Genomic DNA, 27,320 nt, shown 5'->3' on the forward strand with positions numbered 1-27,320 from the left:
TTTCTGTGAAATAAATAAACATTGTGTTCTTCTCAGAGGAACAACTGAAAATAAAACATTTTCGAGTCACTGCATTCGTAAAAAGGCATTGAATTATCTCATGAAAGGTTGAAGCCCCAGGCCCACAGCATGAGAGGATATGTGAAAATGACTGTGGCTTTGGTTCACAGATCTGCAGGCGCCTGACTTTACTTTCTTCTCAAATCTTCCCCACCGCATTGAATGGAATGACCTCATATTAAGGAGGTAGCCATTCAGAACACGGTGGACTGTTTTCTTCACGTTGTACCCGAAAACGTGTCCTCTCCAAGTCTGTGCGAATTTAATAGTTAGTCAGGCCGATTTACTTTTTATTCTGGTTTGTCCGTCCAATATCCATATTAATTTAAGCTCTCAAAGATTCATCTTGTCAGACATCGGTCCCATAGTGCTAACAGCGTGCCCACAAAATAGGGAATTTCGTTCATTCACCGTCAAGCACAACCCCATCGTGGGCGCGTCTATTTTCCTACTTGGACCAATCGCATTATTAGGTGGGTAATATACGAATACTTGCGATCCAATCGGCGGTCCACATTCCTAAAGTTTGCAGCTCGGAGCAGGTTAATACGTGGGGGGCGTGGCTCCGCCTCACTGACTCCACTCGCAAAATGCATTAACTCTTAAAGAACCGAATTGTAAGAGCACTGTTACTTCTACTATTACTACTACTTCTAGTAATCGCCTATAATTGTAGATAGTTTGCTTTGAAGCGTAACGTTTCTATTTAATACACTTGACTTTTCCGAGACCAAGTTTATATTACATAAATGAAAGTACTAGAGGGAAAAAGGCATTTGAGCTACCCACTCTGGTTCTCAATTGTGTTAATTGTTATATTGCAGCATATGATTAGAAGCTGTTTTCGGTAGTGTACATACACACACAACAAACTTACATTACTATGTTGTGTATATAGTTATACAGTTGTGTGGTGGGCCTTGGTTTGCGAACTCTAGAGAACACGTGCGGCCGCATAGACTGGAGTTATGCAGCTGGAAAGTTCACATAAATGCGAGGAGCATTGGTCGACACGAGGTCAATCGAAATTTTGTGTGCGTCAAGGCTAAGCTCATGCGACAATAGAGGTGTGGTAATCGGCTCCCTAAGGCACAACTGTAGAAGGACATTTTTGTTGATGCACAGTAAAGGCACTTTGAAAATATGCCTTACACTGATGATGCTTCAATCTATGGGATAACAAATTACAGAGTATGATAACAACGCATTAACGATACAAATCAACTGTATTTCTGAGGTACTTTTGGCGACCCGTTTATTTAGGGTACACAGACGCCCTATGAAAATCTGCATAATTGCAAACGGTCTTGAAATACCATATATAAAACCCGAGAGGTGGCTATTACGCCTTTAAGAGTTAAGAAACTTGAAACCTTGTTTGCGCAACAATCAGTGCAGCTCGCAGCCGCCAAAGTGTCTAGACTAGCACATGATAGGAGGCAGCCAATGGCTCCATCGCGCTCAGAGGCCCCGTGTGAGTGTGTGTGCGTTTCAGAAAAAAAGAAAAAGAAGAGTAACAGAGAAAGAAAAGTTTAGGGTGCCGTTTGAAGACATCTGAACAGGCAGCAAGGGGCACGCTTTAACCAAGGGATTCCTCATTGACAATCCTCAAGACTAACGTGATATCGTGATTTGGGATTATAAACGATTGCTGTAATATCGTGGAAAACCAATGTGGTTGAGTTTTCTGCAATGGATTTTTTCATGGGATTAATTCGCAACGGAGCAACTCCATTCATGTGCGAAGCGGCGCTTTAAAAAAAGATATTGAGGTGTTTCAAAGTCCGGAAACGACGAGAATACCGGGCGACTGGCTTCTCCCACACGTTTGCATTCGGGTATTACTTGTAATGTAGTTTATGTGTGTATCCAGAATATTATCACATTGTTTAATATTGCGTACAAATGCTACGAATGCCGTTTTACTGCTAGGTAGAAAAAACAAGCGGTAGTCCGTTTCTGTGCTGTCAGTGAAAATAATCTATGTTAATGCATTTTGACTTCAATGTAGCGGTGCAAATTTGTCACTGTCTTCAACTTTAATGCAACATAATATAGATCCCTATCTAATGTTGCGGTTTGGCCACCGACTAACAGAACTCTGCTGTGCATTCATTGCACGGCGTCATAAAACATTGATGTTTTACGTCGAGTTAAATACTAGTTCAAATCCACGTAGATCTGAACAAGAATAAAAACATCGAATTTTAAACTGTCGTATGTTCAGGTCGAAACGCTCAGGTCTTGTGCGGCGACTTTGGAGAAGCCGTTTGATCCCAGGTAGAGAGGAGGGAGATGGATGTAGCAGAGCCCAGTGCGAGGGGGTTTGGGACAGTGTTAGCAGCAATAACCCAGAAAAGGTGCCAAAAACAGAACGCAGAACTGTGGCTCGGGAAGGGGCGTTCGTGGAGGACCTCGGGGTAGTGCGAGAGAGAAATCCCTCTGGAGGGGGTGGCTCGGGGGTCACGTCGGACCAAGACGAGGGAGCAATGTGTGTCCTGGAGTATAACAGTCCCAGATCCACACAGGAGGGCGAATGCAAAACGGTTACGTGCTGTTTGTTCAAAGATCGGGACCATTCTGTGCCCGGGAGCCCTACGGCGAGGGTTAGGAGTATAGAGTCCGAGTCGTGTCAGCGGGTGACGAGGAATCCTACGTCCAGGGACTCCGGTTCAGCAGGGTTGCAGGACTCCTTCCCTCCCTCCGCTATCGAACAGGAGCTCCAGGCCGCCACCTACTCATTTTTGAAGCGACTGCAGGAAAAACCGCTGGATGCCTTGTGGGAAGCCGTGGAGTCTAAAGGGGGGATGCCGAGCGATTGTGTCATGGTGTCGCGGACGGAGCTGCAGCTGGGCGGCCACACGGCGCCCGCGCAGCTTCTGCTCTGCAAACTTTACCGCTGGCCCGACCTGCAGCACGCAGCCCAACTCAAGCCCCTACTCAACTGCCAGAGCTTCAGGGTTCAAGATGGCCCCGCGGTCTGTTGTAACCCCTATCACTACAGTCGACTCTGTGGGCCAGGTAAAAAAAAATCGCCTGTGTTGATCCATGTCTTATTTGACCGGCAGTTTCATCTTAGACATCAATTAGTGAAGAACATGGAGATGTGTTGCTTAAGAGCAAGATGGAAAACTTTGCTGTGCATTAAATTAACATGAAATGCTATGTGGGGGCGACATAGCTCAGGAGGTAAGACCGATTGTCTGGCAGGCGGAGGGTTGCCGGTTCAAACCCCGCCCTGGGCACGTCGAAGTGTCCTTGAGCAAGACACCTAACCCCTAACTGCTCTGGCGAATGAGAGGCATCAATTGTAAAGCGCTTTGGATAAAAGCGCTATATAAATGCAGTCCATTTACCATTTACCATTTACAAATGTGAAATGTCCTTTGACACACTGAAACGGGCAGTCAGAATTAAGTGACGAACCTTCTCTGGTCCTCAGCCTTTCCACAAACACTTATAGCCTATTTAAACGCGATACTACTTTATAGACAACCTCATTCATACAAAGCAAATTTTTTTATAGGCTACAGGTAATGGAAAATATTTCAGTTCAAATTAAGTACTGTTTAAGTATACAGTTAAGTTCAGCAGAGTTCAGTAATATTTTCCTTTCAGGTTATATAATCGGGTTAATAAAAGAATGCCGTTTTGAGTTAGTATTTGAACTTGACTGCCAAAAGTTAATATGTTGTTTATTTTTTTAAGTACAAGGGGCACACCTAACGATGGGGTGAAACGTCAGGTTGAGTAACAGGGCCAGTGCACAGCGGAGCTGAGCAACAGGGTGTAACTCAAATTTCTTCATAATAATTCTTCCTGAGGGCCAGATTCTTTTTTAATGGAGCATACAGTGCAAGCCAATTATTTTCTCTGTACCATTCACAAATAATGAATGAATAAGATGTATTGCACATGTGTAAATAAGTTAGATGCCTTAAAATATGCGCAGGGGTATTTTTTATATTGTAACTGGTGGGAGGTATGCTGACATAGTGCAGATGCACACCTGGTCATAGGCACAGTTTTTGATCCATGTTCTGTATAATACTTCTTTTCTTCTTGATCATCAAGAGCCAAGAGTATGTCAATGGGGAGCCTGTATTTGGCTCCCAGGGTGCTAGTTAAATCATCCTGGTGTAAATCTAGGCACAAATGTAAAGAAAGATGTCTGGGATTATGAGCTGAAGGGTCTGTTGGTCTTTGTAATTATACACTTAATTGACTCATTTAAGCAGTTGCTTACAGTTAACTCCCCTCACCTGCTTTCGTGAGTCTGATTATGATGCTGATTTTAAAGTAAACCTGAAAACCTCTTGTGACAAAACTCTAGCGAATTGTGGCTCTACAGGGTTGCAGACCCCAGGGCTTTTGGGGTCAGCTGTCATGCTGTAGCCCCTATGGATATAAAGGCATTTTGGCTTGTAGGCGTCTGATAAGTTTAAAACCCTGTTCCCCTGCGTTTTTTCAGGACCACACAGCCCTGGCTTGGTCAAATTCAAGAGGGACCCTTTTTTTGTTGCATTGAATTTCTGCTTTCCAAAGCTGGGTCAATATTTATAAAGCATCTTGGAGTAGAAATGCTGATCTAGGATCAGTTTTCCTCTGTCCATATCCAAACCTTATAAACTGAGATAATGTGTTTAACTGATCCTAGATGAGCACTACTCCAGCACTTAGATGCGCTGTGACTAGTTACTGGCCCTGGACCCTACAGATCATGAGATTGTTTGAGATATCCTATGTTCTGACCAGCAAATGTTTGTCCTGGATCCTAATTTGACAGTTCTGCATGCCATGGGTAGACAACATGGATTTTTTGCATTTTTTAGTGCACTTCCAGGATTTGAATATCTGGTTAGTACATATAATATCTTTGCATGAACCCTCCTTCAATCAGGTCCCTTCCGGGATCAGTATTTTCCAGACCTACAGCTGATTTGGAAACATTTTCAGCGGTGAACTATTCTTCCCTAGCTTTGGCAAGAATACACCTACTGTCAGGAAACATGAGTTGATGCATTTGAGAGATTGGAACTTTCTGCATTCTACATGTTGAACCAGTGGTATTCACGACATTATTTTTTTGCACGACCCCTATCATGTGCTGTCCAGTGTTTGTTTTCATTCATTGTAATTGATGTTGTTTGATAACCTAGTCGTTTGTCCAGCTAAGCTACCAAAAACAAGCTGGGGCATATTAGTGCCATCCAGTTAGCTAGTTGTGATAAATGGTTAACACCAAGAAAGGACTGTATGGGCAGTATGCAGAGTATCATTGGCATCCCAGTGGCCCAGCAGTGGACAAGCAAATAATGCCAGTAGTCTCTAGCTTATGGTTTCTGGCATGAATTTACTTGAGCGTTTGTTTTGACTTGGCTGGGCCAAATGTGGAAATGTAGCCATTTAGATTTAACAGCCATGGCCTGACGGATTCTGGTGTGCTGTGTGTTGCATGTAATTATAAGCTGTCCAAGTTACAATGAAAATAATGTTTGTATTGATAATTGTTTAAAATTATATCATTTCATTTGTGAAGGTTTAAGATAATTTTGAATGGTTTCCATCTTTTCCCCATAAAGCAAATGTTAGCCTACGTTTTCTTGAATGAGACTTGTCATCTTGCTTATTAATTTCAATTTTCAGCAGTTTAAAAAAATAACAACTTGTATCCCTGGGGATAGTACTGTTATTTTAAATGCAGAGGTATAGAAATATGTGCTCTTAAACATTCCATGCCTTTTTCGGTTACCATTTTCGAGCAATTGCACTAATTTACTAATTTACCCACGCGTTTTCAGATACATTCACAACCCAAGAGGTTGAGGCTGACCATTGCGCGGGCGTTATTCCATCTATCACCTGAGTGATACACTTGTGCTAGCCACGAGACGCGCGTGCGGGGTTGCTTGCCTTGCGCCTCCGGTCAGAGTTTCTGTCACGTCGCCCGAATGGCATTTTGATCCCTTTCCACAACATCCGCGTTCTCTGGAGCCAGCTAGTTGTGACTCGCCCTTCAAAGACGCCGATTTAAAGATTTCAGACTTGATAGTGTGGGAAATGCATGTTGCTGTGTTACAGAGGTCATGAATAACTGCACGTCTCTGTATTAAGCGTGGAAGAATGAAATTCCAAGTTAGTAACATAGATTACTAGAAGAAAATGGGATAGCATTTCCCTATCACTTTTTATATGTGAGGCTACAATCATCGTGTCTCATAATCACCTGTGGTAATTTAGTAGACAATCGCGGATTGTGGTACTATTCTTTTAACAACATTCTATAAATGTTCCAAGAATTTATACATTAATCTGGCGTATTTCTTTTTCAAAGGTAAAATCACTTAAATCGGCCACAATTCCGAAGCTAGCTTTACATTTTGCCTAATGGACTAAGGTTGAAAATAGTTATGTAAATTAAGAGACTGGTTGGGGAATTTGTTGCGATGTAGTGAGCTTTGGCTTAAACTGGGTTTTTAAACCGTTTTATTTAAGTAGGCAATTTCGGTACAGTCACCAAGTCAGTGCGATTGGGACTCACAGGCAAAGAGGAATGCTGCGGTTCCAAAACATCCCTATATAGGACGTATTTGTAATCTTATCAATGTGAACGGGCACAAACTTGGTATGTTACATCACTTCCATCTAGTTTACCTCATGTAGAAGACCGAATGGAATATGCGGCCTAATATTAGCTCATAACAGAACGCCATTCCTCGCAAACTAAAGTTATTTATACTTCTTGAAAAGTGTTTTCGTGGAACACCTTCTGCGCAATGCGTCCGACATGCGCAAACTACGTACGCACGCACACTTTTACAGTGTGAGGTGCGAGCACTCACTGTCTTAAATAAACAAGAGCCAAGGAGCTGTCTGCTCGCCTGCTCGAGGAGGGTAGGGATTAAATGGTCTTAGAGTTTTTTCTCTTGCTCTCTTTTTATTTGGGCAGCCATTATTCCTTTGAAACGAGATCAGCTTCAAGTTGCTCTTTTAAAGCCCTGTTTTCCACGAAAAGGTTCCCTCGTGCTGTTTAGGCGAAGGAGTGGCGATAATACACGTTTGCATACTGCTGGCGCCAGTCTAGTGTATCTGAGTGACTGAGTTCAGATCTTAGTACTGTAATTACCGGCGCAGCTCTTAAAGAAGCCGCTGCCTGTTCCCTTTTAAAATGTCAACGCCTATATGCAGAATGTGCCTATTTGAATTTTCGAATTCTGAAGCGATTACAAGACATTGCCTCTTTTTTGTTGGGGCCGTTTTTCTCTTTACCGTTTAACGTGGAATCTTTTTAATTTCTTTAAGACAGCAAAACAATATCCTTATGAGCATGTATATATAAGCAGTTTTTGCTTGCGTTATGAGTCATTGTACCCTTAAGGGTTTTTTTGTTTGTTTATATACACTGATTTTTTATTGCTTTTATAGACTTACTGTTTCTTTTATTAGGTACACCTATCTATAACCTGGTAGGACTCACCTTTGCTACTGGAACTGCCTGAATACTTTGTGGCACTGATTCATTGAGGTGCTGGAAACAGTCCTTAGGGATTTTGGTTTGTGTTGACACGATAGCATCATGCAGTTCCTGCAAAGTTTTCGGCCACACATTTATGTTGCAAACCTTCACTTCATTCCAAAGGTGGTCTATTGGATTGATATCTGGCCATTGGCGTATTGCCATTGGGGTGTAATGGGTAAGGAACCGGTCTTGTAACCGAAAGGTTGTAGGTTTGATTCCTGGGTAGGACACTTGAGCAAGGTACTTAACCTGCAGTGCTAAATCTTAGAGGCTTGCTTCAGTATATATCCAGCTGTATAAATGTAGAAGTTGTGCAAGTCGTCTGCTAAATGCCTGTAATGTAATGTCGCTGTCATGCTCATGGAACCAGCTTGAGATGATTTGTACTTTGTGACATAGCGCAAAAGGGTAGACTGGTCATTAAGTGCAAATAGTCCGCAAAGCGCCGCCAGCTTGTACCTTGGCCAGGATGGATCCATGGATTTAGGCTGTTTATGCCAAATTCTGACCCTACCATTTACATGTCACAGCATAAATCGAGATTCTTCTGACCAGGCAAACTTTTTCCAATTTTCAGTTGTCCAGTTTTTGTCATCATGTGCCCTCTGTCACTTCAGAAGTTGAAAGTTGATAGTGATTGGGGTGAGTTTCTTCCCTTAACATTAAAGCACTTTGATGTCATGGGATTAAAAGTATTGAATCCGAACCATGTCAGAACTGGCTGTTGCTGCCAACCCTGTAAAGTGATGCACAATTGCCTCGAGCATCACCCAGGGATAGTAGGTTTTCTCAGATGACAGTGTCTCATCACTTGCCAGCAGCCCCTAGTGGTCAGGTGGCTGCAAGTCCACCTGTTAAGCTGATTATAATGTGTCCTCGAATTCTCATCTGCTGTCAGGTATCTCTGTGATGGACTGGCAACCTCTCCACAGTGTATTCCTGCCTCTTGCCCAGTGCATGCTGTCATAGGTTCTAGCACGCTGTACAAAGCGTCTTTGTGACAGTTCTCTGTAAAAGGCGCTATACATATAAAATTGATTTGAATTGATATCGAACACCCCTGACCAGGAATAAGCTAGTTAGATGATGGATGGATGGATGTCAGATATCTGACCCTATATGTCCCTGTCCCCTTAAATTATAGGTACTTAAGGATCAAGCACGGTGTCTAGATTTCAACTATCTTGCGTATTGTGGCTGGGGCTCAAGAAGATGTGACGGTGGTGATTTTTTTGGTGCAATGCACACAAATGAACACACAGCACTTATGTTGCAACCCAAAGTTATTTTTAAAATGAAAACACAATGTTGCATTCTGTTAACTCTTAGTAAATGGCTGGTAAAATGAGTGGTTTCCAGCCTGTTCTTTGAGGCCTTGCCAGCAGTTGAATCTTGATTATGTTTATTTGGCATTTAGACTAAAGGCTGAACTAAATCTAAATGCAATTTAAGAGATATAGGGCGAGTGTAAAAACTCAAGGGGGCTTTTGGAGCCTTGTGTAAGGTGGTATCTATGACTACATGTGACATCCCAGGCTACATGTAAAACAATGCTGATTTTGTATTTGGCTGTCAGAGGTTGGGAAACCCTGATAAACGCTGATTTGAAAAAATGACTTTAATTCTGAATCTTAGAGGCGTTGTAGAGGAACCTACAAGCATGCACTCTCTGGAGCCCGCACACAAAATTCCAAGTGTTTGGTCTGTTCAAACAGGGTAAAAATATTGTGTCCTATTCTTGATGTATGGGTACAACTAAAATTTTAGAGCTAAAATTAAATCTGATTTTTTTACAGCCATTTTTATGTACGATTGTTGGTTCAAAATTAAATATATTTAATTTTTTAATACTCTTTCCTTGCAATTAATCATCAAAGATAATTATTTTGTGTCAGTAGATGAGATCCTAAGGAAGCGTGGTCCTTTGGTGTTAGGAAGGTAGCTGCTGAATCCCACTCAGATTTTACCTTTAAAATATACACGTGTCTGTGACTGTTGTGCCACAGGGTGCTGTCCAGTGACCCATTGAAAAGAGATTAGTCTTATCACATTAAAAATGTCCCCTTGCTTAAGTTCAGGTTTCTCCCACTTTACCGCTGAAGGTGGTTTGGGAAATGGTTTTTTGACATCTGACATACAATGTTTTTCGCATGTATACTCATGCTTTTAAAAAGAAAGTTACACAAAAATCTTATTTTGCTATACAGTTCACTGATTGACCAGGTCAATCATAACTATTAGCTCATCACTGGTTTTGAAAACGCAATGTGAATGTGAGGTGCACTCACTTTATGTAAGACCTCAAGACAGGAGCATTTCCCAATTCGGAAGTCGTGATCATCTGTTGTCCTAAAAAGTGGAAATTTTACACAGGGCTTCATGCATTATTGGAGCGGACAAATCAGATATTTCTCGGTTTTGTGTGGGTTCTGTCTCCTACCAAGGTGCTCCGTTACGCCTCTGATGTCTAACATCTTTTTGGAATTAATTTATTTTTAAAATTAAAAACATGCCATAATTTTTTGTCCATGGACAAATTACTGTAATGTACAATGATCTTCCTGTTAAGCATCTGACAAAGCCTTTCTGTAGGGCTATTTAGTGGCAGGCGACATGGCCACAAAAGCACCATGATGATTGAGAAGAAAATGATAACCTGCATTTTATGGTATTTAATGTTAATATGATTAATAAACAAAGTGCTAATTGTAACATGATAAAATAATAAATAAAAGTTTTCTGCAAGTTCGTTAAAAAAAAAACCAAAAAAAAAATAAACCTGCATTTTCAGGTTCTCTGAATATTTTGAGAAGGCTTTAGCTTGAGCAACTCACATTAATGTATGTCTTCATAATGAGAAAACATTTGGGGCTCGATTTCAAAGGTGTCTGTATGTTCAGCTAATTATGATTGATAATATAAAGCCTGTTCATTCATTGGAGTGAATTTATGTTGCCCACTGATACAGTTAAACTGTGGTTGCCGCAGAATTTTTCGGGGGGTGTTATCTCACATCTCAAACCTATGCACTAACATGCCTTTCAGCGAGTAATCGTAGCGGACAAAAATGTAAATTGGGAAATTGTTCTGCTGTTTCACTTTCAGCAATTATTCATCAGTAAAACATGAAAATCCATCACCGTTGAAATATAATGATAAGGTTAATCAAGTCTTTTCAAAGCAATCAATGCTGGTTAGCTTGTTGGCTAAGAGCACTTTTAAGAATTTGTTGCTGAACTGTCATACTTTTAGCTAAGTGTGAATATTGATATAATCCTGTGGTATGTTGTGATATGTACTATGCATTCATTTTTTATATGCTATTACACTGTACATTTCCACAAAGGTTAGCAGTCGGATGTTTACCTAAATCGGTAAAGAGATGAATAAATAAATATTATGTTTGTGTTTCAGAGTCACCTCCGCCCCCCTACTCACGGCTCTCCACCAGTGAGGAACTGAAGCCACTGGGTATGTCTGCAGTTTTCTGTGCTCCCCCTTCCCTCTGTGGGCTCCCCTGGAATACCTTTTTCACTGCATATTGTACTGAATATACAGTACTGTGCAAAAGTCTTAGGCACCTGTAAAAAAATGCTTTCAAAAATAATGAAATGAAAGGTTATAAATATCGAAAAAATAATATAAAGAGCAGTAAATAGTTAAAAACTAAATAAAATCAATGTTCGGTGTGACCACCCTTCGCCTTTAAAACTACATCAATTCTCTTAGGTACACTGTCTGGCAGTTTTATAATAAAATCGGCTGGTAGGTTGTTCCAAGCATTTTAGAGAACTTGCCACGGTTCTTCTGCAGATTTTTGCTGTTTCGCTTGCTTCTGGCTCTCCAGGTAATCCCAGAGACCCTTGATCAAGTTTTTATCTGAAAAGTAGTCTATTACTTAAAATGTTACTTTATTTAACAAAATACAAAAATGTATCTGTAAAATTAAATTTTTTGGAAAATTCATGTTTGGAAATCTCAAATTTGCTACTTTCTACTGACACACTAATGCAGAAAACAAAAAATAAACATCTAAGACCAAATATATACTATATATTAGATTGAAAAATCTAGGGTGCCTAAGACTTTTGCACAGTACTGTATGTATATATATATATATATATGTGTGTGTGTGTGTGTGTGTGTGTGTGTGTGTGTGTGCATGTATGTATATATATATATATAATTATATATATATATATGTGATTTGGGAGAGTGTAAACATCCACTGATCTCTGAAACACGCGGTGTTACCAGCTCCTCCTTCACATCGCAGGCTATAGCTAAGCTTGCATAGAGTGGACTCAGAGGAAGATGCGGGTTTAACATCCAGTCCACAGGCACCTGATTACCAAACAGGGGTTGCTAGATAGAAATGTGGACTACTAACTACTGAACCCTCCCATACCCTGGGTGACACAATCGGCAATTGCGTGTTGCCCTGTGGAGCTACTGACCACAGTTCACTGGCGTGTTCCAGTTGCCCCCTTCAAATAATTTTAATTTTTCTAAAATAAATTCAAAGGTTTGAAAGTTATTAAAACTGAAAAATTGCACTGGGATGTGTTTTTGATAAGAGATTTTAATGATCATCTTGAATAGCTCAAGATGCTCATGCTTTATATAAATTATGTGGATCAGAATCCATGTTCTAGTTAAATTGCTATGGGGCTACATTTTTGCTGAAAAAGGTTTGTGTGGGAATGCTAAAGATCGTATGTTGCACCGTACAGTTCTGTAGTGTGTTTGTCAACCACAAGAATACTGTGTGGTAGTTTGTTATACACATAGTGTCCTTTTTCAGTTTTACTGTAAACCACTCAGGTCCTAGCTCTGTGTTTTTAATGAAGGCGTTTTGGGGTTTTGGCTGAAATTGAAAGCGCTTGGTGCTCATTGGACGAGCCCCTGGCCCACTTTGAGCTGGAAAGGAAGCCAGAGTAAACAAGCGCAGGAATTGTAGCGGTGGTAATTAGACGTAGTGAGTTGGGAATTTTTCTGCCAGCAACCACCGAGTCCTGACACATCAACGGAAGCGGGATCTGGTCTCGGGCTGCTGGTGGAAGGGCCCGGAAGAATCTGGCCGGAGCATGTGATGAATCCTCCTCAGCAGCAAACACTGTGGGGATTCAGTCTCTGCAGTGGGGATGTGGGAGGGGCGCAGTGGAGAGGAGTGGGGTTTAGCCAGTCTTCTTATGGAATTGAAAAGAGCTTCATTACGTGGTATTGGGCTAATGATGAGAGTTAGGAAAGTGATTTTTAAATAAACACTTTAAGTGATGGGACCTACATAAGAACTGCCTTTATGAAAACTGCTCAGTGCCTTCATAACCATGACATAAACATTTATAAATGCTTGTGCCAAGTGATGTAGCCTGCTGTGACCTGGGTATGAAGTGTCACCTTCCATCAAAAGAAACTGAAACCATGACTCACCTAGTGAAAATGTGACGGTGAACACTCGTCAGTATTTCATTCTGTCATGAGCCTGCTCCTGTCTCTAAGCAACACCACATCTGACAGTGTGATATTTAAGTGCTTCCATGCATTGAGGTGTTTATAATATCTGCAAATTCTCTTTTAGTGTTTCATATGCGGTTTGTTAGTAATGTTTTACTCTCATTAGGGTAGAAAGCACCCACTGACTGGGAAAATGCTTGCCAAAAATGTTGTGTTACTGTGTTAAAAATGAATGAGGACAACGTATGTTTTCCATTCAGTTGGTATTTGAACGCTAACCTGAGTAACTGATTATTGATCTCATGGATGGACATTCAAATTCCAGAATGTCGGAACTTTAGTCTTTAGCAGCGACCCTGATTGTGATGCTGTCTTTTCTCCTCTCTCTCGTAGATCGGTCCGATTCGATGCTGTCGTACACTGAAACGGAGGTTACCAGTTCCCAAAACGGCACACCTGCAGGTGAGCACCCGTGCTGCTGTTCCGTCAGTGCGCTCAGTATTTGGGTGCTCAGGGTTCTTTCAGTGTGTGTTCAGTGCATGTCTTTGTACTCGCTCACCTGAGACACTCTTATGTGTGTGGAGCTGGTGTACGTGTGCTCAGTCTTTGTTCAGTAGGCGGTTGGTGTTGCAGGTGAGAAGCTCTGGCTCTGTGTTCTTCATCTGTATACCAGCAGAGGCCTCATAGCTGGACCGTGCTGGTCTTCCATCTGTATCATCCATCTCATGACCCTGGGCTGTGTGGGTGCAGTTGTGGTTAAGCTTGTAGACACAACTCTTCGCTGGTCAGTAAACAGAGGCTTTTTTTTCAGAAAGGGACGAAGTGGAACGAAGAGACTTGGTGTTGAGATGTGTGCAGGAGCCTTATCCCACTGCGTTAAGTTTCATTTTGTGTTTCATTAAGGTTTAAACAACATCAGTCTTCTCAGTCCGCAAATGCTGCAATTTGCCCAAGCTCTGGGAAAAAGAACAGCGATTTAACAGGGGAAAGGTGTCCCTCTATGCCTTTGTGTTCCGTGTTCATGGGTTCATATATTTAGAACGTGCTCAGTGTTTGGGCCCTTAGGGTGTTTTCAATGCATTTGCATTTCTCCGAGTGTGTTTGGGCAACTGCTCAGTCCATTTCAGGGCAAACCCTTTGTGTCTTCAGTGTGTTCAGTGCATATGTATGTTCAGTTGCCTCTGAGATACTCCTGTATGTGGGTGTTGGTGTGTGTGCATGCGTGCATTTGTTCACAATGTTTGAGGCCAAGGAGTGTATGCTCTGAGCATGCTCCTTGTGCTGTCAGTAGGACACTAGTATGTGTCGAATAATCAGCTCATGTTCACCAGCTCCGTCCTGTGTGTTCTCGGTGCCTGTGCTGTGTGTCATGTGTGATGTCTTGTGGGTACTTGGTGTATGTCATACTTATCAGGGCAAAGGTCATGTGAAACTTCTGGTAATTCACTCTCCAACATGACTGTGTCCCTGCAAGTCTTTCCCTCGGTGTCTTTGTGTGAGAGGGATGAAGATTCCTGCATGCGGTTTAAGTCTCCCAAAACTGGTTTGAAATGTTTAGGCAGGTCTTAGTCAAATGAAAACATGATGAATATATTGGTACGTGATCCAGTACAGCTGTGTAACATGTTATGCTGTTGATCCATTTATGGACTTCATCAGATGGTCTACTTGGTTCAATTGTTGTCTGGTACAGTGAACCAGTTTTTAAGAGCTTTAAATTGTGTATATTTTTCTTTTTAGTAGTTTTCTCTTTTTTCCAGCAGCCATGTTGCCTTGTGAATGTGTGTATTACATGCCCTGATGTAGATTATTGGCTGATGAGGTAAGGTCAAGGCAGAGTTTAGTACAGTGTACCTTTGCCCCTGTTTGCCTCAGTTGCCCCACACACCCTAGTTGCCCCACGTAGAGTCCACACAGCTGCAGAGGTAAGGAGCTCTTTCCAGGTGAGAGTGCCTCAGTTCTGAGGACAGCTAAATAAGAGCTCCTCCTGCAGGAACAGGGGGGAATTTCAGGCAAACTGCAGCTTGAAGCAAAAATGTAAGGCTGAACAGAATATTTTTTTTGATGGCTGCTTGTAGTTTATGTATATAAGGAATATTAAGCAGTGTATAGCTACTAAACAAAAATGCTTGAGTGAATGATCTCAAAAGTTCTTTATTTGGTAGTGGACCTTCTGTAGCAATATGGTTGGTCCACAGTAGACCAGGTTGTGCTGTCAGACCTGGTTTTGCAACAATGTGATTGGTCCACAGCAGAACTTAAGTAGTGATGTGAACATCGGAGGTAGCGTTATCACATTAACTGCATTTATCATGTTGAAAAAAATTGCTGTGATGCTTCTCTGTTGGGGGGCTGGGACCTTAGACTGCGTATTTCCACACATCCCTGCTCTGTTCACTCGTAGGTTTGGGTAATGCAGTAGTGCTGATTGTGTTATTGAGCTGTAGAAGTGTAGAGTTCATATCCTTAGGTTTTGCTTGCCCTGCCCCAGACCCTCCTCCCCACCCCCCGGATCTCATCTTGCCTCAGTGCCTTGAAAGTAAACACACATTTGGTACTTCATTTTGGGAATAGTATGTGTGGTCCTCCTCGTCTCCTCCCTCCGCCACTCCTTCCCTCCCTACTGCAATCCACAAAGGAACTAGTTAAGCATTTAACAGCAAATCCTGGTGTGGGCGTTCGCTAAGTGTCTGGCTGAGTGATAGGCTCAAGACTGGAGTAAAAATCCCAGTTTGAATTTTTCCTCTCCTCTTTCAAACTACAGCCTTCCAGAACTCCCACAAACCTGTGGAGCTGGCTCGAGCCACCAGCCTGCTCCTGTGAGCCCTGAAGCTGTTTCTGTGTTTTTAACATGTGGAGATCCTGTTTATATAATGTTGATGCATACTGCATACTGTGCACACTGCGTCCTGTATAGCCCGGAGTAGACTGAGTATAAGGGCTGAATGCAAGTCAGTGTTTGTTGGACATGTTTTGCATTAATGAACCCAGCGGTTCCAGAGGAATGTTGTGTAGGATGTGAAAATGAAGGATCTCTGGTAGAACTCCAGGACTTGTTTGTTTGCACGTGTCTGCCTCTGCCTGTCACTTTGTCGAAATGTATGGCTGGGTTTGTCATTCTGCTTGTATGTGTGCGTTTGTGCTTGCGTATCTGCCTGTCTGTCACTCTGTATATGTATATGTCGTTCTGCTTGTGTGTGTTGTTTGTGTCTATCTCTGAGAGTCTGTGTATATGGTTGTCTTACAGTTTGAGTGCTCAGTCCTCTGGTCTGTCAATCTGTTCTGTCTGGCAGACTGTCTGACTTCTGTGTGTATGTGTGTGTGTGTGTGTGTGTGTGTGTGTGAGAGAGAGAAAGAAAGAAAGAGAGAGAGATGTGCATAGCGTTCTAGGATAGGGGTCTGCGGCCAGAGGATATTTTACAGTTTAAATTATTACATTTTTATCCAGCCATTCCCATGCCAATGTACGGCTGTATATTGTACACATTCCAAGAAAAAGTAAATTAAGCATGCAGCCAAGCTCCCAATGTCAATACACAACAACTTCCTTAACATTAGACCCTACAGAGACTTCTATAAATAACAGACAAAACGAGTGCAAGGCTTGTTACTCACTTTCAGCAGTTAGCCTGGAACATTCTGTGTTCTAGGCGCCACTGCAGGCCTGCGGGGTTCCTCAAGGAGGCTAAGATTCAGCATGAACCTTTTTCATTTTAACTTTTTGAGTTTCCCAACCTCCAGCAGCCCATGTAATTAAAAAAAGCAACTTCTGGACTGTGTGTGTAGTCCGGGATGGCTCCTGCTAAAACAGGTTCAAAAAGTACCCCCATATTTTTAGACAGACCCCTACGCCATTTACATTTTAGATTTAAAGAAGCTGTTACTGTAAATGATTTTGCTGAGCACGAAATTATGGCCAGTTAGCCACTGTTTACATTTTCATAAAAACCGAAAAACAGTTTTATATTTTGTGTACTGTTGCATGACTGTAGCACAGGGTCTTGACAGGTGACAGAAGATTGTATGTTTAGTCTGTTTAAGGATGCTTGTGTTTGTTCTTTCTGACTGGATAAATCTTCTAATTTTGTTGGATTACCAGTATACAAAATGTTTGATTTGAATTTGAAATGACGTCCATTACAGAACAGGACTTCCTTTCCTGGTGTCAGTTGGCTCTTATTTGTACAGTAAAAACAAAAAACCTCTGACAGTCAGATATCAGGAGGTATGTTTTTACAGAGAGAGTTGTCAATGCATGGAACAGCTTGTCCAGTTATGTAGTAGTGACAGAGGTCCTTGGGGAGACGTAAATCCAGGCTTCATGCAGTGCTGGATACTCCCTAGGCTTTAGGCAATGACAGGCCTAGATGGGCCGAATAGCCCTTACTGTATGTTCTCCTCCTGTTTTGCAGTTAAACTGTGAAATCGTTCAGAATAATGGCACAGTACTGAGGGTGTATGGTCCCATGCTGTTTGACAGTGGAGCAAAGTTTAACTTCTTTTCCAACGTCCACCATACATGCAGGCATGAAGGCAGGAGCTCCAATTTGCTGACGCATGGCAAAATAAACCAATGAAACGCTCATGGCCTAATGAAATGCAGCGTTCGTGGGGCTATTAATGAGGGTAACTTTAGCAGGCGTTGAGTTTACAGTTGAGTGTAGCAGAGCTGAGGCTCAGCTCACTGTATTGCTGCTTTCCATTTCATGATCAGTCATGTTATCCATCGACGTGAACAATGCTAAGCTTAATCACAGATATGAAACTCAGGTTGTGGACCCTACCACTGTCCCACTGAAAAAAGGGAAATAAAGAGAGAGAGAGAGATACTTTATTGCTTTCATGGTGTGTTCTAGCTGACACATTGTTCGGATACACATTGTTGACAATTTTCCTGTACATGTTGGGTCTTTGCAGTTCAGACTTGAAACCAAGTTTTGTTAGGAGTTAAATTTGATTGAGAATATTGCAATTATACTCATTGATAAGGGATAAACCCTGCCCCCAAATCTTTACCCTCAATTTCCTGCACCATACCCTCTAGCTTCCTGCCCCCTAGCATGCATTACCTAAATGCCCTCAAAGCAAGCCAGAGCTGGCATTCGCGAGAGAAAACCACCCATGCTATGTCTCCTTTCTGCAGAAGAGGCCTGACTAAACCACGGAAGAGGATGTGGAAAAACTGTGACTCCAGAAATCAAGACATCATGGGTGGGGGTGGGGGTGTGGGGGGGCGGGGGGGCGGCTGATTGAACGGCCATTGGCAAACATCCTGGTTTAAAACTCTTGCCGGGTCTTGGAGGGACGCGAGGCAGTCAATTGGGCCTTTGATTCGGGGGTGATGGTGGCAGGGGGGAGGGTGAGCCTCAGGAGGTCTCGGGGGAGGGGAGGAGGCGGGTCACCCGATATGGATGTAAATACCCTCAAATTAAAGCTGACAATCTGCACTTTAACCTCATATTCATTAATTTATTCAAATCCAATGTGCTGGCGTTCAGAGCCAAAACAATAAAGATCGTGTCACAGTCCTAATACTTTTTCATTTTTACTGTGTGTGTGCGTGCCTATATAATGTCTATATATTATATATGACAAAAATGTTTTAAATTATATTTTATAATACAGTCATTAATAAACTGGTAATCCTGTAGAGGTTAGGTGGTTGTTTTGATCCCAGGCGAATCAGTTTCTTGACATCCCCCCCCCCCCCCCAGCACTGCCAAAAAAGTGAGTGTCCCGCGCCCTGCTTGGACACCCCCACCCCCCCCCCCCCCCCCCTCCCCCACCCCCCCCCCCCCCACCCTTACCCCTCGTCACCACAGAGTCTGCCTCCCCAATGGCTCCATTCATTCAGCTACAGGCCACGGGGTTACACCAACAAATAACCGCCCGGCAGCACCATCAAATATGTACGGAATGTCCGTCTGTTGGTTTAGCGTTGTAAGGCCCCGGGTCTGCAGTGAACAATGAGCTGTTTGAGGGGGCGGGGCCGCTCCGATCGCGGTCGTGCTGCGACTGGGGACCGGCACGAGCCCTCGGAACGGTGGCCAGTCACTGACACCCTTTGATGTTCGTATCGACCGCCGTCTTCAACCGCGGCTACGAACCTGAGCAGCGCAGTCATGTCTGGCGGTGATGTAAAGACTCTTTTGGTTCAGATTTGGGGTTTAAAATAAGTTTGAGTTTTTTTTTGTTTTTTTTTTCGGGGGGGGGGGGGGGGGGGGGGGGTTAAGTCCTGAGGAGAAGCATTGGCATAATGTTCTTAAAGCTCCTCGCAGTGAATGTGCAGCACATTTTTAAAAGTTCAAGTACGTGGGAGAGTGAGGAGAGCAGATCACATGGGCATTCCTGGCTCAGTGTTCAAACTGCAATGTATAGTCTAGAGCAGAGGTGTCAAACTAAATTCTTTTCGATCAGCTTGCCAGTTAAGGCCTTGAGAACATGGTGTGTGGATTCTTCAGCCAATCGCTGACTTCAATGAATCGTTGGTCCCCAGAATCCCCCTGAAAACCATCAGACACAGGTCTAGGTACCCCAAGTGGGAACAGCAGCAGAACCAGGGCTGGGAGACCCTATTTCACACTGCATGCCAGTTTTGAGGATGCATGTGCTGTGGCCAGATTGGTACTAATGTACTCTATTTCTTTACATGGCTAATGTGCATCCAGTTTGGCACCAATGTTTAGATACGCCACAATCTGTTTGTCAAGACAACAGCCAAGGCAGTCGGTTAAGCACACAGAGCTGGATGTCTTTGTTGTTAAATAGAGTATATAGCCGTGTTTCCACCACAGGGACCAGGGTCTAAATTAAGTTCCGGGGACATTATTTTATCCCCCCAAAAAATCCCTGTTCGGAGGGTAGTACTTTCCAAAAGTACAGGAACTTTTGGGGTGGGGCTTACAGTGCTGAACATTTCTGATCGGTCGAGTACTCGCAGCATTTTATTTCAACCGCCATTTTTAAAAAAACTGTTTGTTTTTCGTTCATTGTGCTTCAACACATCAAAATGCAGCTTTTGTTATTTTGCAACCAGAACTGGGGAGATTGTGTACCCATTCAAAAAAGAATCGCCATTGCACTGTGGAAACTTGCAACCAACTCGGAGTACTTTGGATGGAAACGCGGCTTATGTTGTGCTGCAATCATCATTGGCAACAGTGAATCTCTGGTTGAATCGACTGGTGGCTGGGAGTGGGAGTGGGTGGGGCCTAATATACCACTTATGTCCTGTGGATCCATCCATTGCATATTGCCAGGCTTATTGGTGTTGACACTGTTTGCATGTGGAAAAAAAAATGTTTTGGCTTCTTGGTGAGTTCAGTTTCCCACCATTTATATTCATGTGAATACACAAAAAGAACTTTGTGGATCGCTCAGAGCAGCAGGGGAAAACTATTGGATAGGCCCAGACAACCAACCTGCCATGGTTTCCAGAAAGTTTTTCGGTAAATACGACAAATGCAGAGAGATGTAGAAATTTTGTGGTTTGTCTACAAGGAGAGATGAGTTTCTGTGTCTTTGTATGTGCATGTGTGTGCGTGTATATGTGTGTGCACTCTTATGTGAATTTGTGTGTGTGTATCTGCACAACATGTGTTTGTGTGCTCTGATGTCTTTGTGTGCTTGTGTACATGTGCTTTTTTGTGTGTGTGTGTGTGTGCAACCGTGTGTGTGTCTGCACGTATGCGTGTGGGTGAGTGCATGTGTGCGTGTTCTGTTGTGCAGTGCAGTAGATGCAGGCAGCCTGTGGCATGTTAAAATAAGGTTTAAATTACAGGCCGGGCTGTGGCTTTCCTGCTCTTCTCAGTGCTTCAGCTTAATGAAGTCCTGCCCCTCCCCTCAGCAGATGGGGATTGGCAGTGACTTTTTGAATTTACCCTTAGTTAGCCTTCTGATTGGCTTGTTGGATCGTATGTTTGTTTAGCAGTCATTTAGGATTGTGGACTCTATCAGACTTTTGATGCAAAGCATGGAGAGCATTAACTTTTTTATAACATGTCATGTACCGTAGGCTTACTTGTTTAAAAAAACCGAGGTGAAATGGTGCACAAGGGGCACTTGTAACCGTGACTATTTATTCTATTGTACAAACCATTGGTTTGTTTGGGAGAAATAGACTGAACTCTGCAGATAACCATACCACCAAGCTCAGCATCGTCACCAGCAGCAAGCATAGCTACTTCGCTAGGTCTGCTGAAACATAAGAAAAATGCTGCGCCAAGCAAACTATTCTCTGATAACTGTGTGATGAAAGTGCAACTCGCCATAGTTCAAGAACTGCATTACATTGGGTACATTTTCGGTATTTAGCACTCCTCTCCAGTGTGTCATCCTCAAGTGACTTTTTAAACATGCATTTAAACAGCTGAATATTTTACTGAAACAAGGTTAAGTACCTTACTCAAAGGTACAATGGCAGTGCTCCAGCGTAGATCTAACCAAAGGTCAGGAAGACACAAGTGATAAAGTGATATTAACAATGTAATGTGAGCATGATGAACCCAAGTTTCCTGATAAACAATGGCTTTTTTAAAACATATTTTTACTAAGTACATTAAAATACAGGCTGGGATTATGTTAAATATAAGCTTCCGGCATTGGGAGGGGGACTCAACAAAGGGTCAGAACTTCTCCCATTTTGCTCTTTTTGGGGTTTTTTTTTAATTAAAAAAATTTTTTTTTAACAAAATCATTTTTAGAGAAAAGTTTGAGAGGAAAGTACTGTGCATTTCCTTTTGACTGATGATTGTGCTGATATTTGGATAGCACTGTAATGTCTTAGAGTCACCAGCCTAAAAAGAGGCCTGTTGGTTTATTCAAAAATCTGAGTCTGTACCACAAGGGGTGGGTATTGTTTACTGCTCATATTCCTGGCACTGTAGCCCACAAAACATTTTTTACAGGGTTAGGAAATGGGACACTGGGACAAGAGTAGATGTTATTTCCAAAGCCAAATTTTAACCACCGAAACTTAACTCACTTTTGTGCATGTACACAAGCACGCACACGCACGCACACACGCATGGACTCTAATCCTTGGCAGAGTTTGACAAAGACAGCCCCTCCCTCTCTCCGCCTGTGTTGTGAAGGAGCAAGGCTGAATGCAGAGATATCTATTCTCTGCATTAGTGGACAAGAGCAGACTGTACTTTACTGAGAGGACATTGAAGATTTGGGAAATGGCAGAAAACCAACAGGAAACTGTTCATCAGACTCACTCCCACCCTCTCTCTCTCCACCTCTCTCTCTCCAACGCACCTCTCCCTCTCTCCATTGCTCTCGCTCCTTCCCTCCCTCTGTCTTTCTCTCTCTGAGTCACTCAGCAACACAGTATAATTGCAGCTTAGCACACAAAGGAAGCTTGAGAGTCTGAGGAGCAGTCGTCAGTTATCATGTGGTAATGCTTTTAAAAGCAACAAGTGAAGAAGAGGAGCAGAGACAGAGTTTGATAGCAGGGAGATCTGTGAATCCTCACCAGGAGCAGAGGAAGGAGAGCCAGAGGGAGGGTGAGGGAGGCGTGCATTGTTTACACTAGCTGGGTTTGTTCTCTTCGGTTTTTTTGGACCAATTAAGTGTGCTTTTGCGTTTTATCTGCATCTTTTTGGCTTGACTTTGTTTATACAATTCCTCACTCAGAGAGAAACTCAAGGGGGAAATTCAGTGTGGATTTCACTGAAGCACTGCCTCCTCACTGAGCGCCTGATAGGCCCCTACCTCGTGATTAGACTGCCCATTAGGGCCCCACTTTATCCCTGCACTGCCTATCACAGAAGAAGTCTAAGCCTAGCCACTTTATCATTGGTGGAAATGCAGATGGCGCCATGTTTGTTGTTTTTTTGTGTGATCACTTCCAGTTTGTGGGGTTGCATGTAGAAATGTGCTCTCTGTAAATGCTAGACAGATCAGCACCAATGTTACTAGCAAGGGCCTATTGCTCAATAAGCAGTGATTTCTCAACACAGATTCCTTGCTGGCTTAACAATGTAAGACAATGTCACAAGTGTGTAAGATAATAATGATATTGTAGCAACCCTTGTTATTTGGATGCAGACATTCTTTAGTACGTCCCAAATCCTCTGGTGGAAGTAGGCAGACTCGGCTAAGTATCATTTCAGGGTGAAGTCGTGCCTGTTTTTGGGTAGGAACAGTACCGTTAGCTGAAATTGGATATTTGTTGATTTGCTTTCTCCCTTTAAGGGCGAAACCTACATATACCAGCCTAGCTACTGTACATGAAGATGCTTGAAAAAGGACTGGGATAAATAAAGTTTCCAAGCCAGAGCACTTGTGTGAAAACCAGAACACTCAAATATAATTGCACATGTTATGTAAAAGCATGGGGACAGATAAGCCAGACTGACATTTCAATGCTGCAAGCACTTTCTTCAGGCTGTGTCCGAGTTTAATTTCCAAGCTAGCCAGCTTCAATAGCAGCACTTATTCTGAATCTCAGTTTGTTTTATGCCACCCTTGATCAGTTATGTGATTTCCAAATGTACAGTCCTAAATGGCCATTCCTGTTAGATAGCTAGCTAGTTAGTGCGAACAAAGTGTTAACTAAGTAGTGTTAACTGATTGATCCAGAAAGTTTAGCCACAAATTGCACTTGGTGACCTCATACACAGGAGTGCGAGAGTGCTGTTGTTTATTCGGAGTTCCTGGGGACGTGTGGAATGAATGGAACGAATGCTAGAGAGGGCAGAGATAGAGAACGAGCGGGAGAGAGAAGGATGGTGGTCATGGGAAGGTCTGTACCGATGCAGACTGGGGTGTGGAGTCTCGTTTGGGGCTCGCTGGAATGTTCTGCGGACAGAAGGAGTAGAAGGAGTAGGAGGGGGAGGAGCAACAGAAGCTGTTTCTCTAATGGCTGAGCAGGGCTGTTAAACAGTGGCTGGGTTAATCAAGAGCAGAAGCACAGTAATTGTTTCCAGTTTTCTGTATCCCTCCTCTTAGCCCCTACTGTACCCCCTTGTATTCTATAATCATGACTGCATTGTAGGGGGCCCACATGAGGATAACTTGACCCAAGAGTTTGTCAAAACTGCCACACAATGCCAAAGAGAATGTACATTAGCTACTGTACCAATGCTGTGTGGTACAGTGCGTTATGGTGTGGAATGTATATACTACATTTATATACTACATTTCCAAAAGTATGTGGACACCTGAACTTCACACCCATATGTACTTGTGCAACATCTCATTCTAAAACCATGGGCATTAATATTTGCTGCTGTAACAGCCACTCTTCTGGGAAGGCTTTCCAGTAGATTTTTGAACATGGCTGTGGGGATTTGCTTCCATTCAGCCAAAAGAGCATTAGGTTGTGAGGTTGGGCACTGGTGTTGGGCATAAGGCCTGGCTTGCAGTCGGCATTCCAATTCATCCCAAAAGTGTTGGATGGGGTAGAGGTCAGGGTTCTGCGCAGGCCCATGAAGTTTTTCCCTTCAAAAATTTCTTTATGGACCTTGCTTTGTACATAGAGGCATTGTCATGCTGAAACATTACATTACATTACATTATAGGCATTTAGCAGACGCTCTTATCCAGAGCGACTTACACAACTTTTTACATAGCACTTTACATTGTATCCATTTATACAGCTGGATATATACTGAAGCAACGCAGGTTAAGTACCTTGCTCAAGGGTACAACGGCAGTGTCCTTACCCGGGATTCGAACCTGCGACCTTTCGGTTACGAGCGCAGTTCCTTACCCACTGTGCCACACTCCGTCCCCGAAACAGGAAAGGATCTTCCCCAAACTGTTGCCACAAACTTGGATGTGCACAATTCTCTCGAATGTCATTATATGCTGGAGCATTAAGATTTCCCTTCACTGGAACCAAGGGGCCTAGTGCAAACCATGAAAAACCTGAAAAAGCCCAGACCATTATTCACAGTTGGCACTATTCGGTCCAGTACAGTTGGCACTATGCATTCTGCCAAACCCAGATTCGTCTGCCAGACTGCCAGGTTGTGAAGCATGATTCATCACTCCAAAGAACATGTTTCCACTGTTGCAGAGTTCAATGGCGTTGTGCTTTACACCATTCCAGCAGATGCTTGGCATTGTCCATGGTCATCTTAGGCTTGTGGACGACCGCTTAGCTGCGGAAACCCATTTCATGAAGCTCTTGATGAACAGTTCTTGTGCTGATGTGGTTTCCAGAGGTAGTGTGGAACTCTGTAGTGAGTGTTGCAGCAGAGGACAGATTATTTTTACGTGCTGCACGCTTCGGCGCTCGGCGGTCCCGTTCTGTGAGCTTGTGCGGCCCACCACTTTGCCGCTGAGCTGTTGTTGCTCCTAGACATTTTGACTTCACAATAACAGCACTTACAGTTGACCGGGGCAGCTCCAGCAGGGCATAAATGTGATGAACTGATTTGTTGGAAAGGTAGCATCCTATGACGGTGCCACATTGATGGTCATTGAGCTCCTCAGTATGACCCATTGTACTGCCAGTGTTCGTCTATGGAGATTGCATGGCTCTATGCTTGATTTTACGCACCTGTTAGCAAAGTGTGGCTGAAGTAGCCAAACACAATTTTGTTATACCAGTAAATCTCAGTCTGAATTTGAATGTGAAGAGCACAAACCTGAAATTAGTCAAAAGATATAACCATCATATGTGATAATCATGTACATTACTTAATGCAATCAGAAAAAGATTTCTTCATCATCATCATCATCAGGGTCCTCATCAGCTTGATTATGGGTTATTATCTAAAAAGTATTTTACATTATTGTTACTATATACTATTATCTCAAGATAGTCACATTTTAAGAAGCTAACAGTTAATTTCTTTGGTATTTTGAGTGCATTTTTTGCTGTACGGTCTGCATGTTTCACATGCCAGGAAGGCATGATTCAATTAGAAAAAATGCTAAAAGTCCAATATTCAACCCAATCACTGTATATTCAGCCATGAAAAATCTTCAAAATCAATTGTACAACCTGATCACTCCTGACAGATTTATAATCTTGATTACGAGCTTTTCTTGCCAAACACATATTGTGATGGAATCCTTTGCCGTCCTGGAGGTTTATGAAGGTCATGACATAATTCATTTGGTGCATTTGGATATGTTGGGAGTCAAACTTGTCAGCGAAAGACCAAATTTCCTCACAGGAGTGAGGTCCTGTGCAGGGCTGCGAGTTTGAATCCTGTATAGTTCATTATTTATGGCCCTGAATTGCATGTAACTGGAGCAGCTGTGAATTATACCAGACTGTGATAACATTCTCCCTGTTTCATCCTCTCCCTCCCTGCTTATTCACTGTGCTTTACTGGCATAAAATAGCTTGAGTAAATATTGGTTATAGTGCATACATCTGTAAAATTTGAATATCCAGTGGGTTTTTGTTATATATTTGTGCTGTGCTTAAATGTACATCTCCTTAATGTTCTGATTAAATTAAGTTAAATTAAAACTCACTCTTCCCCTCTCTCTCTCTCTCCCTTTCCCCACAACCCTCTCCTTCTTTCTTTTTCCCCTCCGCCCCTGTCCCTCCCTCCCTCCCTCTCTCTCTCAGACTCTAGCATATCTCCGGATGCCGGGAAGCAGACTCACTGGTGCAGCGTGGCGTACTGGGAGCTGCGGACGCGGGTTGGCCGCCTGTACGCAGTGCACGAGCACTCAGTCAGCATCTTCTACGACCTACCTCAGGGAACAGGCTTCTGCCTGGGTCAGCTGGGCCTGGAGCAGTGGGTGGGCGGAGCTCGGGGCGGGATCGGAGGCGGGGCTGGGGGCAGGGCCAGGGGCGCCGTCGGCCGCACGCGCAGCAAGATCGGTTTCGGCATCCTTCTGAGCAAGGAGCCGGACGGCGTGTGGGCCTACAACCGGAGCCAGCACCCCATTTTCGTCAGCTCGCCCACCCTGGACCCCCCGCGTTCCCGCGGCCTGGCCGTACGCAAGGTCCCGCCCGGGTACTCCATCAAGGTGTTCGACTACCACAGGTCCCACCTCCCGAGGAACACCACCCCCCCGGCCTCCTCCGCCACCGACCTTGTCCACGCGGAAGGCCCCTTCGATCCCAACAGTGTCCGGATAAGCTTCGCCAAGGGGTGGGGCTCCTGCTACTCCCGACAGTGCATCACTTCCTGTCCCTGCTGGCTGGAGATCCTGCTCAACCAGAACCACCACAGACAGCTGCAACTGCAATAACCCTAATCTGCAATAATCCCCAAATAATCATCTACCTTAGATTTAATATAAGGTTGTTTTTTATTATATGAAAAAAAAAAAAAATATATATATATATTATACTTGTAAATAT

The 27,320-nt window shown here is 43.1% G+C and overlaps 1 protein-coding gene across 1 annotated transcript; it reads left to right on the forward strand.

The window, feature by feature from the left end:
- The first annotated feature begins 1,503 nt into the window (after nt 1-1,503).
- Nucleotides 1,504-27,320, forward strand: LOC118226814 (mothers against decapentaplegic homolog 6-like). The gene is made up of 4 exons (XM_035416732.1): nt 1,504-3,081; nt 10,994-11,050; nt 13,430-13,498; nt 26,577-27,320. The coding sequence occupies exons 1-4, from the start codon at nt 2,280-2,282 to the stop codon at nt 27,206-27,208; spliced, it is 1,560 nt and encodes a 519-aa protein (XP_035272623.1). The 5' UTR covers nt 1,504-2,279; the 3' UTR covers nt 27,209-27,320.

This window comes from Anguilla anguilla, chromosome 5 (genome assembly GCF_013347855.1).
Source record: "Anguilla anguilla isolate fAngAng1 chromosome 5, fAngAng1.pri, whole genome shotgun sequence".
Taxonomy (NCBI): domain Eukaryota; kingdom Metazoa; phylum Chordata; class Actinopteri; order Anguilliformes; family Anguillidae; genus Anguilla; species Anguilla anguilla.